The sequence below is a fragment of the Aotus nancymaae genome, unplaced genomic scaffold (genome assembly GCF_030222135.1).
Source record: "Aotus nancymaae isolate 86718 unplaced genomic scaffold, 86718_ANA_hifiasm-v0.15.2.pri h1tg000006l, whole genome shotgun sequence".
In the NCBI taxonomy this organism is placed as follows: domain Eukaryota; kingdom Metazoa; phylum Chordata; class Mammalia; order Primates; family Aotidae; genus Aotus; species Aotus nancymaae.
Window position 1 is genome coordinate 44,900,047 of NW_026988417.1, and position 16,489 is coordinate 44,916,535.

Genomic DNA, 16,489 nt, shown 5'->3' on the forward strand with positions numbered 1-16,489 from the left:
CTAAGGGTTGAAAGGTCACACAACTGCTTAGCCCCAGAGCCAGGATTTTACTAAATCTCCAGTCTAAAGCAAGGTTCTCTTCATTAAGTCACACTGCTCTCCTCCAGAGCAATACTCAACATACCACCTCAACACTCCTAACTCAAAAGTCAGCCAGATATGAGTAGTCCCATTTTCCAGACAATTAACTGGTCACAGAAAAGTTAATCAAGCATCAACATTTATTTTATGACCACAATATGCAAATCAATATTTAGTTGCTGAGAAAACAGAGGATTTATTATACAATATCTTGACTCAATGAGCTTTGAATCTTAATAAGGTAACAAGAGAAACATAAAATGGTAATAAATCACACATGATAGCACATATGTACCAGGAGACACAGAGTCAATGACTGGTTAAAAAAAATCAAGAGAGAAAATTTATTCTGGGTGCTTCAATTCAGTTAAAATATCTTTACTAAAAAGGACTGGTGTTAAGATGATTTTCATAGGAAAGGTAGGATTTGGATCACCAGAGGGGATGAGGAAAAAATGATTCTAGTCAGAGGAGATCATATGATCAAAAACCAAGGGAGTAGTTAAGATGAATTATCAAGAGAGAATAAATAGATGTGTTTGAAGGGCAGGAAGAATGGGAGGTGGGGTAAAGTGGCAAATGACACCAGAGTAGACTGCAGAAATCCTTGTTAAATTAGCAATCCAAGGGAGGAGGCAAAGAATTGATATCATTGAACTGCCAGTATATAGCACATGGTTTGTGTACACTTTTTGTTTATATAAACAGCTCAACAACCCAATAAGGTAGAAAGGTAAATATATAACCACTTTAAATAAAAGGAAACAGAGGTGATATGGCCAAGGCACAGCTTCGTGTGTGGATGGAGCAGAATTCCAGTCTAGATCTGTCTGCCTCCAAGGACTATGTTCCTTCCACTATCCTCACCACCAACTACCAAAGGAAATGGGAAGCCACCAAAGGCACTTGATCAAGAAAAGAGAGTGGCATATAAAAAGGAATATAAAGCATAAAGAAGACTGACCTGACTGTGAGATATTAGCTGTGTTCAATATCAGAGGATTGAGAAAGGAAGAAAATAATGCAAGAAAAGCCACTTAGTGTATTGCATTAACACGATTAACAAAATCTATTTGAATGCAAGCATTGGAAATAAAAAGGATGCAAGATTTTAAAAGGAAATATAAAGAGATCGACAACAATATGTGAGTCCTCAAACAGGTAGTTTCTACTACCCAACCATATACCCAGAGGATAAATATTCCTCCTAAAAATTCAGAGACAAAGTCTATGGTCTAGCTTGAACATTTTAAAATTTGACAGTAGATAATTTATTTAAAAATAATAAAATCTATGGTTTAGAAAAAAAATCTGCCTTAGTGCTGTCTCTTAAAGTAACATTGTGAGTTATGAGACCCTCACTTCTTACTTACTAGGCTTACTTTTCTTATACGAGTTTGGCCAATAGTTCATTGCCACATATGTTAACATGGACAGTAATTCTTTATATTCATGCTTTTTAGGCGTGTTAATTACTAATCAGATATTGTTTTCCTTTTTGTTTTTCCTATTAGAAATTGAGCATATATTAAACAACTGAATTTTTCCTTCAGGATGCAATGTGTCATATATATGTGAACATTATTCCTTTCTGGGATTTAAATGTAAGATATTACTCAGGGATTCAAGTAAAAAACTAATCAAATTTAAATGGCATATTATTGAACCAGCCTGGTCTCTTCTGACTTTTTCTTACCCATGGACAATCCAAACCATACACACAAAATTTATATTTTTTAAAGGAATTATTTGCATAAATATTCAGGCATGGAGTCAGACTAATACAATCTTTTCCAGAAACTTAGCATTGCGAAGTCACCAAACCTGGCAATAACCAGGTAAACTATATAAATCTTCGATTAGTATCAACTGTTCAACTAATTTGTCTTAAATTAACGTGAAACTAAACATCTTAATGATTATGAAACATACAAGCTGTAAATGTGGTCATTAAAATTTAACATATTAGCCAAACCCAATTTCTTTTCCCTTTTTGAATAAATATATATATATTTATTTTTCTGAGTAAAAAATTAATGTTTAAATTTGAAATCAAATTGTGCCTCAATCCAAAAATTTAGACCTATATCTAGTGTATATCTGAAATGTCTGAAAGTTTCAAGAATAACAAACTTGTACTGTATTTTAGAAATATCACATGCATGTGCAAAGAATTATCATTATAGAGTTCTGAAAAGTGTATTTCTTAAAACTCAACCACTATATTCTTATACATTTTATGTTCCTTATTTCTGTGTATCTGAACTGATATGAAAATATGATCAAATAAAGTAAATATACTACATAAGTATATCTGCTCAATAATACTAGACTTTAACATACTCTTAGTGTGAGAAAGTTAGCCATTTGAAATAAATTAACTTAAAAACTATTCATGCAGAAACTCTAGGATCCAGATGACTTTAGGCATTCTATGAAAGATATGTTAAATACATTATGTGTGTATAAAAGGAATCACAGATAGTGCTTTTTCATATATCTTTCTATTTTCTATGATTTTATATATACAGTGATACATTCACACATAAAATGTATTAAAATAGGAATATTACCCTTAACTTTTAAAGGCATTATTTTATGAGTTTTAAAAAAAGAAAACTATTTTTACCTCCCAGTCCTGGTCTAAGCCGATTATCGTAACCATCCAGAAGTCTGTCAAGAATTCTCGTAAAGATGGTAATGTTATTTTTAGCCTCATCTTCTTGGATGTTAGCCAGCACCAACCTAAACAGATAATTTTAAAAGCTGATATATATACATATGTGTGTTTTGCAAATGCCAGAATGCTTTTCTTCCTTAATTTAAATTTTAACACTCCCTGAGCTATTAGTACCACTCGTTTTCCTCCTTTTAAAATTTCTATAAATACCAGTAAGTCTGCAAAAATAGGTGAACATGAAGTTGAAATCGATTCTAAATAGTAGATTATCAGAAGTTTGGTGTTAACATTATTTGAGATTCTTACCCCTTTAACATTTTATGTGGACTATTCATTTTCTTTCTAAATCTGTCTACTGGGACATATTATGATCATAGATTTTCACATGCAAACACTATTAGTATTGCTATACCGCAGCTAGAAAAGTCCAATAATCAAACAGACTCTTGAAATAATTGTTTTCAGTATGAATTGGAAAATAAATTGTCTTTATGGAGGTAAATATATTTTCTATCTCTCTCATAAGTGTCTTTCTTTTTCGTATGTCTTTTTCTCTTTTAAATAGGGATTTTTTCCTTACTTTGGGTATACCTCCACCCAATGGCCAAGTGCAATACAGACATCAGGGAAACTCCACTGGCTATGTGCCAGGCAAAATGTAGCCAGGAGGTGGAGGTGAGCTATGAAAGCATCAGCAACACATACACAACTGCAGAGAGCCTTAGAGCCCAGTTCTTCCTGACTGATTTCTAAGAAGAGCAATAAGGTGCAATGTAAAGATTAGAATGCCTAGTTACTTTTATTTTATAACAAATTTGTGGAAAGGACAAATGGTCTTAAAATATCACCAGAAAAGGTTTAGAAAATGTGATTTTCTCCATTATTTCTCCATCATAAAGCCAAACACCTGATTTTGTGACATGCAGCCATTTGTTGCAGAAGCAACTGAATGTATAAAACAGAATGTCCCTTTTCACTGCCATTTTTTTTTCTCAGAATGAATCAGAGATTTAAATTACTGGCCCTGAAAAAGAGTCATTTATATAATAGAATAAAATACTGACATAAGCATTACTGCTCAAATATAGAACAGGAAACTAGTTGAGAGAAATATGTCTAAATACTGAGATTTTCAATGATTATTAATTGATCATGGATTGTCCACTCCTTTAAAATAAAATATTATATGTAATTACATTCTGATCAAGGTGCATTGTATAAAATATTATTGAAAGTGTCAATTTGCATTTAAATGACTACAGAGCTAGTAGCTAAAACTAGTCATGATACATCAAAAACTGGCAACCAACTTCAAACAAATATTGCCTTAAGAGCAGAGAAAATATTAAAATCTTGAAATGAAGACAAACATCTACAAATTAAATAAGTGCATCACTTTATACTCTCTGGCCTTAAAAGTTTCTATATTGCCCACTTAGGCTAATTTTACAACCAGTAACTAAGATGTTCATAAAGTTCCCACATAGAGGTTTTCACTTAAAAGTGTTTTTTAATCATATTTTATATTTTCTTTCTCAAATCAATATGTAGATGTTAAATTAGTAGATATTTTCCAAATGAAAACAAGGCTTTATAAGATAGATGGCCTCTCAATTCTAATAAATGTTTTCATATTTTGACCATTATTTGGACAATAAAATAAAAAGTTAAAAGAGAAATAAATGTGTAATAAAGACATTTGTTTTTTAAAAAGTGAGTGGTTACAGAAATATTCTTATAAAACTTGTATCTTATGTATTCTGGTATTTTGAAAATCATATCCTAAAAGCATTAAAGAAAAGGTGCCCACTGATGATGAAAAGCAGGAAAGACTGCAATTAAGATGAAGTTACTGAAAGCAATAGAAATTAATTTCATGTTTTTAGAGCATAGGTGAAAGAAAATTCATTATATATTTTAAATAAGTACTCCTTCTGACTCTAAGCATTTCAGACAAAAAGGATCCTAATAATGCAAAAAGTTTATGATTATTAAATCTAGCTTTTGTTTTATTGTTTGTGATTGTGAAGTTGTATACTACCTCCACCTAGAGGTTTAAGACTCACACATCATTGGAGTTTTCTATGATGACTGAAGGAGCCATACCATTAAAAAAAGAAAAGAAAAAGGGAAAAAAATTAAGTTAACACTCAAATCACTTAGCTGGTACTTTTCTGTCAGCTTTGAAGGGAAACTTGGCTTCCTTACTGAATCCTGGTGTTATATTCTAAGTGCCTATACTAATCACTTCAATTCCTTGTAGTAATATGTCATTAAAAGGATTTTCTTTTCTTCTGTGAATTTTCTGCATAGAAAATGTTTCTGTTTGCTTTTGGAGCTTATCACTAAGAACAAGAAGCAGTGAAGTTTTTACAGTCTACTACTTCACAGTGCACTTTTCCCATATACCCCCTTTTCTGAGAAATAATTCTTTAAAACACTCTAGATTCTCAAAAGCTTTGATGGCATACAAGAAACACACCTTTACCCTGAATTAACATAGTCAAATACAATAAATGTCTCACCTGGCAGGGTCCCACACCAAGAAAACAAAAAGCAGCAACTGCATGTTGTAGATGTTCAGTTTTGTCTTCATCACTGCCGCTCTTTACAAAGCCATGGAAGGAAAAACAAAAAACACTTAAAATTGCCTTCAGTTCCACTATCGAAGTAACCCCCAAAAATATCCTTTTAGTCAGGGATTCGAGTTAAAGCTATGGAGATTACTTCCTGGATTGTGTGTAGGATTTGATAATGGGGAGGAGATTTTTTCTCCCCCTCACCCCCCGGACACACACATCCCACCCTTTTTCTTTCTTTTCTTTTCTTTCTTTTCCCTTTTTTTTTTTTTAAACAGCAAGATAACCAAGTAATCAGACTTCTCTCTGCCAGGAACGTCCCCCAGTCTCATCGTCAGCAAATACTGTTTTGCGCACACATGTAATAATAACACCCTGGACTTTAAACTGACATATGAGCTGAAAAGGGAATGGGTTGGAGAGGAGAGTAGGAAAGGAGAGGAGGGATGGGTACTTCACGCCACAGCCCCCTCAACCAAGACCACCTCCGCAAGCTAGGGGCAGGCAGCCCACTTTTGCAATTATTCTTTTCATTACAGTGAACTGCGGTCCTCACGTCTCCGTTTCTTCACTCCCCTTAACGAAATAAAATAATCTCCCTCCCTGCCCACCCACGGTTGCCCAAGACCGTGTCTTGGAGGCAGCCGGGTTCGGATCAAGTGCTGCGAAACGATGCGTTTGACAGCTGCTCCGGAGCCGACGATCACAATAAGAGAAGGAGCGTGAGGCTCCGGCAGCAAACACCAGGCAGGCAGGCAGGCAGCGGTAACCACAGCGTGCAAAGTTGAAGACTCTAAAACAGCCAGGCTAACGTGCTGCCTGCCGGGCCGGCGTCCTGAATTTTATTGTAGTCGCAAATAGGCTTCTGGGGATAAGTATCGAAATTATGTTTTAACTGCGCTAGGGAGGGGAACTCTGGGGGAATTGAGCCTCCCCCGTTTCCAGGGAGCCTCTGAAAGTGGGGTGGGGGGAGATGAGGATTGCACGCGAGGCACAGACAAACGAGAAAGGGTCCCTGTCGGGACCAACGTGTGCGACCCTACCTGAAACGGCGAGCAGAATTCGGTGTGCTCTTCCTTTTGCCCTGATCTTGACGAGATAGGAAACTTAGAGAGAGAGAAAGAGAGAGAGAGACTGACTGAGACTGCAGCAGCCGAGGGAGCGTGGAGCGATGGGCTGGTGGAAGCCAGAGCGGGGCGCCAGGAGCGGCGGCGGCGCGAGGTGTAGAAGGAGACGAAGGCGTTCGTAGTGGCGGTGATGGGCGGAGGAGGAGGAAGAGGAGGAGGGGGAAAACGGTGGCAGGAGCTGGGGAGGGGGGGAAATTGGGGGGACGCGGGCGGAGGCGCGGTGCGCGCCGGCGATGGCGGGCACGAGCCCCGCGCCTGGAGGAGGAGGAGTCAGACCGGGTAGGAGGACTAAGGAGGTTCCTGGGAACGCGGGGACCCCCGCACACACTCTCCCCCGCCCCGATCCCTGGTAACTGACCGTCGCCCGCCTGGCACTAGCAGAGGCGCAGACCCGGGCGGCGTCGGGCTCCTGGGTGCGCTCCGAGCGCCGCTCCCCTCGCCCACGCCGCGCCGGAGGAGCGGAGCCCACGCGCCGCCCCGGGCTGCTCCCCGAGGCTGCTTGCTGGGGCTCCCGAAAGGCCCCAAGGTTCCTGGGGAAGCTGCCGGTGGGTGTTGATGTGAAGTCGGGAATGCAGCGTGGCTGTGACGCCCTAGATCCCTGGGGCCGCGCCCAGCCGCCCGTCCCCCAACATCACCCTGCTGTGGAGCGACGTGGCTGCTAAGAGGTAAAGAGGTACCGCTCCCGCTGGAGGGCGAGGGACTAATCACGCCTTCACTTAGTCATCAGCGCATCCACGCAGGACCAAGTTCAAAGAATGTTGCGTGGAATCAGACAGCAGGAAGTTTCTTTGATTTCCTGAACCCTCCTGATACCCTATTCATTCCTTCACACTCCTGCAATCAAGACCGTTTTCCCCTCAAACCTCTAAGGGCTGGAGACTTCTCTTGAACCAGTCACTAAAGTCCGTTTGCAGATTACACGCACATCTTGGGAAACCTCCCGCTCACTTCCAGCAATCCTTTTTCCAACCTCTTTTCACAGGCGCCCTCCCTAGCAGGTGATCAAACTCAATCGACAGCTCCAGAAAGTTTACATTACCCCGGAGCAAATAGGGACCTGCTGTGCTTCTACTATCTCTGCAACTCCTTTACCAGGGGGAGGAAAGGAAACAAGGTTTGAGGTTTTCCCTCTTTAGGGCTTTTTGCTGGCAAAGGGACTTGGAATTCCAGTCCCATCTTATACTTTCAGCATTGTGTGTTTGATCTGTCTCGTTTCTGTTCTATTTTATCTGAGGCGATAAAATCCAAACGTGCAACTTGAACAACAACAAAAAAGAGACATTTTCCTTTTCGTACTGCACATAAGACAGAATGTTATGCACATTCTACTAAGGCAAAGCAGAGCCAGTGTTTATCTCTTCCAGAAGTTGTATAAACGTTAGACACTTTAAAGGAAAAAGAGAGAGATAAGTATGCTGATATGTTTCTGTCATTTTACATTCAGAGTCAATATGTGCCAAACACTTCAATTTTGTTAGTTATGCACCAAAAATTCAGATGTTTTTCCTAGATGGTGCACTTTTTCTAACAGGCACTGCTAATCTACAGTAAATTTTAGCTTTGCTTTGAAGATTATGGGAAGAGAGTAAAACCTTTACATTGTAAATATTTCCAGCTGTACTTTTTAACCTATTAATCGCCATTTTCTGGATGAGCATTTAATATGCTACAACCTAAACAAACATTTGCTGTCTTATTCAGCTTGCTCTGTGAAGAGTGGAATACCACCCAGCTCTCTCCTCCATCATTAATATTCTTTTCCTGACTTGCCCATTGCAGAGTCTAATTGAAATTCACCAAGATAAAAAGCATGCCATTTAAAACCTTGCAACCAGAGAACCTAAGTGTCTTGACATGAACAGTTCACTTGGCATGAACAGTTCACTTCCTACTGTATTTTCCTATTTTCCATTTCTATGAGTTAATCTTCATTAAGATCTCTATCGTCTCTCAATTTATATTACTACTAAATTGTTAATATTTTGATAATGGAAGCTGAGCAGTGCATGGTTTCTTTCCATAATTGCTATGCTCCAACAACATTTTTCTTTAATGAATGTCAAAATTTTTGTAAATATATTTACATGTTATTCTCATATTTACATGGTCTTCTCCTGGATTCTGATATCAAATTATAAATGTTAGTTTTAATTTTTTTCATTCAACATTTATATCAATGGGAATGATTTGTTTTAAGGAATTAGCTTTTCCCATTAGCACCCTTATTAAATATGTAATTTCAGTGACATATGACCCTCTTATATGACACTTCACAAAGTTCAAACTGCTTTGGATGATTTTCATCATTTTAGTTTTTTCTTTAAGTGTATGTTAGTACATCCCACAGATTTAGGAATGCATTTACATGAGAAAGACCCACCGTAAAAACTCAATTTAAAATGTTTTATTATAAAACCTTGCTTTTAGTTCTCCCAGTGTCTTACAATTTTAAATGTTGGATAGCTGTGACTTAAACTTCAAAGCACATTAAAAGAAATCAAACTAGAAAAGTTGATTGTGGGCAGCAGATTTCTACTATATAGGCATATCTATACTGTTATTTTGCTGTATTATTAGCCCAGACAAAATTCTCTGGAAATTTGAGGATTGTCCAGCTTCCTCAAACATCTGACAAACTCAGCCAGATTTTCTTCTCTGCTCTTTGTGAGAGAGTGCAGGTTAACTCTCTGAGATCTGAGCCAGCCTGTGTGGGTCGTGACTAAGCTCTTCCTACCCACTCCTTTTGGAGCATGTCCTAAGGCAACCAATCCTGAGGAAGAATTGACAACTAATTGGTTGCCAGTGAATCCATTTCCACCCAGGCTTGGGTAGCACAAAACCTTCTGTTTGGAGCCTGTTCGAATTACTGACCAACAAATTAGGTTGATGGGTGGGGTGGTCACTTGTTATATATTCCTCAACCCCAAAACTAAAATCCCTAAGAAAATTTCCACATAAAGACCAAGAATTAAAAAAAGCTGAAGAATTGGGAGATCCTGGTTTTGTCTGGTTTCTTATTAGCTGATGTCTCACAATATTGTACAATTTTAAGATTTGTTATAAAAACTGTTCATGTTCTTGAACAGATATTTTGTACAGCTTTCATTTTTAGGACCCTACCTAGCATTACTGCTATACAGATCTACTACTTTATATGCCCTAGGAGACTGCATTAATCTTAAGCTTTCTATAGAATGATAGATGTATGTAAATATATATGTTACATATGTGTATATATAATACAGCTATATTTATTGTACACATATGCATACATACATATATACAGATATGCTGATATAGCTGTAGATAAATATATATCTGAACTAATAAAAATAGACATGAGGATTTTAATAAAAATAATATTTAAAAATCACAATTCTACAAAATACATTTAATCTTACTACATGAATTGGATCATGATGATTTTTACACGCTTTGAAGCGCAATATCATAATTACCTCAATAAGAATAGCCTCTCACTATATTTAACTTTTAAAACTCTCAGTACATATTTTATATATTTGTATATATTTTAACTACATACATTCCTATGTGATTCATTCATTTGAATGAGAATGCAAATTTATGAAAAATTAGGAACTGAACCACTGATTATTCTGTTTTCAAACAATTAAATATTATCTCCTACTTTTCCCATTGAATGATTTACTGATTTCAAAATGGACATGGAGTGTAAGTCAGTTCTCATACATTCACCACATTACCAAAAGACAAAACAAAAAAACAAAACTGGTACAAATTTTTAGTTGACAATTATCAAGTCAAAACCAGGACGTGGTCAAGCTCTACTTTCCCATATATTGCATTTAGGTGGAGAGTTAGGCCCCAAGATTCTGAAAGAAGAAACAGCTGTAAAGTGAAAATAACAGATTTCACAAACAATTGCAAAACTATTCTTTTCTATTAATGCATCTAGGTCACATTTCATTAGAGCTAAATATATCATGTATACTAGCTTGAATAAACCATGCACATTACCTTCTTCAAACATAATTAGTAACTGTTTGTAAAGTAATTTTACAAATTCTCATCCAACTTGCAAATAGAATATATTAAGCATTCAGGATATCCTGGTGGTTTCTGAGATTTTAAAAAATATTTACATCATGACACACATAAGAATTATTTGTAAGAAAATTATTTTGCCTTCCTTTTGTAAAATTATAGGTAAAATTTATTTTTAGGTTAATGAATTTCTTCCTAAAACAAAGATAAAACTCTGGCAATTCAAACCAAAAATTCCCTCATTGAAAACTATGCATGTTAATGAAGTCTAAGCGGCTACATGATCAGCAGCTTTGCCTGTGAGATATGTCCTTTAAATAATATTCATACTAATGACAATAATAAAAGGAAACCTGTAATATCTTCATTGGTATAACAGCTTAGATCCCATTCTAAATGCTTTGTATTAACAAATTTAATCTTCAAAAGTAAGAAGTTATTATTATTTCTATTTCACTGATAAGAAAGTTTAGACACAGAAACATTAAGCTGACTCAGGTTCTCACCGTGCTGACGGAAAGAGTAGTGTCCTGACAATATGGTTCCAGAGTTTCCATAACTACTATACTATTTGTAATAACACCTCATCATGTGCAATTATTCAACAACAATAATAACAACAAGGAAATCAGAAAACAGAGGGAGTCCAGCACCTAATTTGAACCCATTTGTAAACACCTCAGGTGGGATAAGATTTGTCCAACTGAAGGATTATTCCAATATCATTATTTATAGCATCAAAACTCTTGCATCTTGAGAGGAAAAGAGAGAACATATAGTGAAAAAATAAATGAAAAATATAATCAGGCTATGGACATTTTATGGTCAGTCAGAGCAACATGAAAGAGAAAATAGCAACCAATTATTTCTAAGAAAAAGTGAATAATGCTATGGCAAATTAATTATGGATATCAAATGATTTTAAATATAGATCATTTCTCTTTGGTAGAGACTTTTTGTATCTGAGAGAGTGGCTTTCTCATAGATGCCCAATAAATAATTGCTGATCTTTGTAAAGCTAAGCACTTTGAAATACAAATTGAGAGCCTTAGTTACAGAGTTAATAATGGCCTGGCCTTGGACAGTCTTAGCTATGACATATGCTGTTAACTCTTAAAGCTCTGTCTCTAACTTTACATCACTGACTATCAGTGCTTAGATACCTTTTTTCCTCAAAGGGTATCTCTTCTGGCGTTCTCTATTTTATCATCTTTCCTCTACCAAAATTCTGAAAACTGGCAGATGTTCATTCTAGACTCTCTCAACACCCTGCCAGTACCATACACACACACACAGACACACACACACACACACACACACATTTATTATTGCTAAGAAAGTACCTCCTATCTATCCATTATCTGAACCATTCTATCATTACCAATTCCGTAGCCTTACGTCTATCCTTACTTGGACTACGGCAATACTAATAAACAGTAGCCTATTAATTAATTTCTCTGACTCTAATCTCTATTCTCTCCAATATATCTTCCATTGCAGCAACAAAAATATTTCTAAAACTGATTTTGATAGTGTCGTTCAGTCATCCAAAATGTTTTCTTGAGAATAGTATAAGGTCCAACTATTTTGTATATCACACCTGACTTCAGTTTATAGCTTATACCTCCAGCCTCAACTCTGCTCTCTCTGCACACTCCTTATTATACATATGCAGGCATGCATGCAGGCGCGCGCGCACACACACACACACACACACACACACACACATTTCCATAACCAGCATTCATTTTTCAAGCATCATCTTTTCCTCTATGCTCCCTCCAAATACAACTTTTTGCATTTCTCTCAGGAGCCAGTGGTTTCATGTTGCTATGCTTTTATTTTTCACTGATTCTTCTACCGGAATGCCACTTTCACCCTGTCTACCTGGTTAACACTCCAAGTTTCAGCTCTATAAACTACTTCTTCCAGATAAAATTACTATGCCTTACTTTGTACTCCTGATGAACTTAGCACAGTCATTTAACATTAAAACTAGAATATTCAGCTGAACTTATTTATTAACATTTTATCACATTGTCTTAGTCATTTTGGGCTGCTATAACCAAATACCATACAGTGGTAGGCTTTTAAATAAGATAAATGTATTTTGTACACTTCTGAAGGTCAAGAACTCCAAGATCCAGACACTGCCAGATTCAGTGTCTGGTGAAGGCATGCTTTCTTGTTCATAGATGGTGCCTCCTGGCCATGTCCTCACATGGTAGAAAAGGGAAGGTAGCTCTCTGGGGCCTTTTTTATAAGGACATCAACCTCATTCATTAGGGCTGTGCTCTCATTACCTAAGCATCTCCCAAAAGTCCTCATCTCCTAATACCATGAGGATTAGGATTTCAACACATGAATTTTGGGAGAACACAAACATTCAGATCATAGCACACATCCTATTAGATTGTGAGCAATTTAAAGGCAAAAGGAGACTCATCTTAGCTACCTTTTTTTTTTTTCATTATTATACTTTAAGTTCTGGGGTGCATGTGCAGATCGTGCAGGTTTGTTACATAGGTATACATGTGCCATGGTGGTGGTTTGCTGCATCCATTGCCCCATCATCTACATTAGGTATTTCTCCTAATGCTATCCCTCCCCAATCACCCCACCCCCTGCTATTCCTCCTCTAGCCCCCCAGCCCGCAGGACCCAGTGTGTGATATTCCCCTCCTTGTGTCCTTGTGTTCTCATTGTTCACCTTCTACATGCACTGGCAGAATCAAACATACATTATCTTTCAGGAAATTCTTGAGGACATGAGCATCTGTACCTTCATATGGGATAGAGTTTGGATATTTGTTCCTTTTAAATCTATGTTAAAATTTGATTCTCAGTATTGGAAGTGGGGCCTAGTGGGAGGTATTTGGGTTATGGGGGCAGGTCCCTCATGAAGGGCTTTGTGCCCTCCCGCAGTAATGAATGAGTTCTTCCTCTATTAGTTCCCTTAAGATCTGATTGTTAAAAGAGTCTGGCACTGCCTCTTCTCTTTCTTTCTTTGTCTTGCCATATGATGCCTTCTGTCAAAAACATGATTTCTTCCATGAGTGGAGGCAGCCTGAAGCCCTCACCATAGGCAGATGCTGGTGCCCTGCCTTTTGTACAGCACCTGCAGAACCATAGACCAAATAAACCTCTTTTCTTATAAATTACCCAGGTTTGTATATTTCTTTATAGCATTGCAAAATGAACTAAAACAGTGTGTATATAGAAATCACAATCCTTCCTTCAGAGGAATGAGATATAACAGAGAGTTGTGGTTAAGAGCTCAGACTCTGGTTCTAGATCCTGATTCTACTACTTACTCACTATACAACCTTTGACAAGTTCCTTAATCTTGTCTTAGCTTTCTTACCTGAATAATAAAAGTATTTATAGAACTCACTACTTTTGGTCATCACAAGTATTTTTTGAGTTGATACATGTGCACAGAACAACACATGGATCATAGACCACACTACAATAGTGTTTGCTGGTGTTACGGAAGTATTTGAAAGCTGTTAGATCACTGCCTCCACATTCAGTTTGTGAGATTTAGTTGCATGCACAGCCCTTGAATTTGTTGAATCGTTTGGCTCATATCTTTTCTCATGAGTGTGAATATGTTCCCATCCACTCTTTCCCACCCACATTCAAGCTTCCACCTTCACAGAATGACCTGTCAGAACCCAGCACATATACCTACATTCTCTTATGTTGCATTAGATTTTTTTTCTCATGAATACATTTTTTCCCTCATTCCCTCACTTTTCCTCTGCTCTGTTTTTTCTCCTGTCCTCCTTTTAGTATCCTATGCCCTCCTTTTTATTCCAGCTCGGCCTGTTTCCATCTTTCGTTAGTTCTCTAATGTCCCCTTTTCCTCCCTCTTTCTCATTAGTATTCATACGTAGCATACATCTGCATTTGTGTATGCACTTGTCTTTTGGCATATGGAAAAACGTGTGTTTGTAAGAGTGCATACAGATAAGAAGACAGTGTCTATTTAAGCAGATGGGAATGTGAGTGCTTATGCTGCACATGCATGGGCATCCCTGTCTGTGTTTCTGGGTGAAGGTCTCTGTATAAGCACTACTATTAAATCCACTCAAATGTATGCTATTGATTAATTATATTAATTGAATTAAAAGTCAAGTGACTTTCTTTTTTGAAATAACTACTGATTTGCCTGAAATTTAAAAAAAAAATGCCACATGTTTAAATGAAGCTCAAATCTGTAACATCTAAAGAGCTAAATTCATTTGTCAATGTGGAGGCTTCCAGCTGCCCCTCCTATCCATGCCCTAGGGTGAAATATGGTTAAAAGTTGCTCTTCCTTTTTCTGTGACTTCTGGGTATCCAGTCTGTACTCAGTTGGAAAACAGAAATAGGAAAATTGTCTGTATTATGAATTAAGAGTTAACAAATGATCCTTAAAATAAGATAACAAACAATTAAAATAACAAACTGTCCCAAAATATTTTGGTGGGGAGGGAAACATTTTTAAAGTGGCTAATGATGGACATTAATGCTCTCTAGCAAATAATGCTAGTTTCTAGCATAGATGTATGAACAGATTAAATTTCCTCACTTTCCTTGAAATTAGAGTTGCTATTGAAAATCTCTCTGACCAATGATAGGGGAGCTAAACAGACATAGGCCATTTCAAGATGGAAACTGAATGAATGAGTGTCCAATTCACCAGGTTTTCTCCTTCCCTATGATTTGTTTGTGGCCAGTGATGCTCCTAATAGTGGTGGTTGCTCAGTGTGTCCTTGAATGAGAATTACAAAGATCAGAACTCTTAAATAACTGGCACTGAACATATAGCATGGACAAGAAATACATATTTTTTGCTTTAAGGCTCTAAAATTTGGAGGGAGTAGTATCTAACTACAGAATAACTTGACCTATCCTTACTGCTGAAATATGAAGAGAAAAGCAAGGTTTTTTTTTTGTCTTGTTTTAATGCCAAACATTGATTGATGAAATGGCATATAAAATCTTTTCTGGCAAAGAAGACTCTGTAAAAGATCCAAAAAATCACAGCCCATAAATATCTGCTTGCCTAAGCCTAAACCAATTGATTTCCTTGGTCTTTGGTTGTATTTATGCTTTTTTCCCATTTCTTAACTGTTCTTCTCTTTCTTTCTCCACCTAAACACCCAGAGAGGTTGAGAAAACATCTGAGATGGTTCCTGACAAACATTTCTTCTAAATCTCTGTTTCATTCTTCCTTACAGTGGCACAGACATTGGGTAGGTGGATGATATTCATTGAGTTCTAACAGGAACTCTGATTATCAAATCATCTGACAGGTATAAGAAAAGGGATAGGAAATGATTTTAAAAGAAGGGATAAGGAAAAGAGGACTGATGTGACAGCAACTTCTAGATGTTAAAGTGAAAGAGAGATGATTAAAAAAAACGGGTTCTGAGTAGAAACGCATGTTAGGAATGTCTGTGTTTCACTACATAAAGAAAGACAAAAGAAATTGGCTCTGACCTAAAAATACAATGAGAACTTTGAGACCATTTTCAGATATTTTTGACAAGGTAGAAAAGGCCAGTTAGTTACAGACTTTAATATGAATTATTTTGTTGTCACTGCACAAATTCACTGGAGCAAAAATTTATGGGTTTAAACTGCTTTTAGCTAGTCAATCAAAATCAATCCATTGAGATAATTTGACATCAAATTGTGAGAAGAAAAAGGTACTTGTCTTTAATAAGCCCTTGAGAGAGCAGAAACTATGATTTCTTCCTCTTTATATTCCTCATAGTGCTTCCCATACAATAAGTGCTCAAGAAACATTAATAGAGAGTACAAATAGACAAGTGAATAATTGTGAGTAAATTAATAAATGAATGAAAGACTGTGTCAAAAATTTCTTAAAGATTGTTTATCATAGCTCACCTATTCTCACCTTTTCCATTTGGACCCTCGCTAGCCTGGCCACAGTGCAGTAGACTGTGTGATCTTGCCTCAATCAGTTGATCATGTCACTGCATA

At 37.0% G+C, this 16,489-nt stretch overlaps 1 protein-coding gene across 6 annotated transcripts in view; it reads right to left on the reverse strand.

Moving 5' to 3' along the window:
• Positions 1-16,489, reverse strand: part of GABRA2 (gamma-aminobutyric acid type A receptor subunit alpha2) — a 215,731-nt gene that overhangs the window by 135,673 nt on the left and 63,569 nt on the right. Inside the window, exons 1-4 of one of the 6 annotated variants that reach the window (XM_012441155.2) lie at positions 6,826-6,843; positions 6,384-6,446; positions 5,287-5,367; positions 2,711-2,826 (exon numbers count right to left, since the gene is read on the reverse strand). In XM_012441155.2, coding sequence (XP_012296578.1) covers positions 2,711-2,826; positions 5,287-5,357 — 187 coding nt within the window. In that variant the 5' untranslated portion in view covers positions 5,358-5,367; positions 6,384-6,446; positions 6,826-6,843. Of the gene's footprint in view, positions 1-2,710; positions 2,827-5,286; positions 5,368-5,825; positions 5,900-6,383; positions 6,659-6,825; positions 6,844-16,489 lie in introns of those variants that run through there. The other 5 variants (XM_021670380.2, XM_012441154.2, XM_012441158.2 and 2 more) reach the window with 5 other exon arrangements.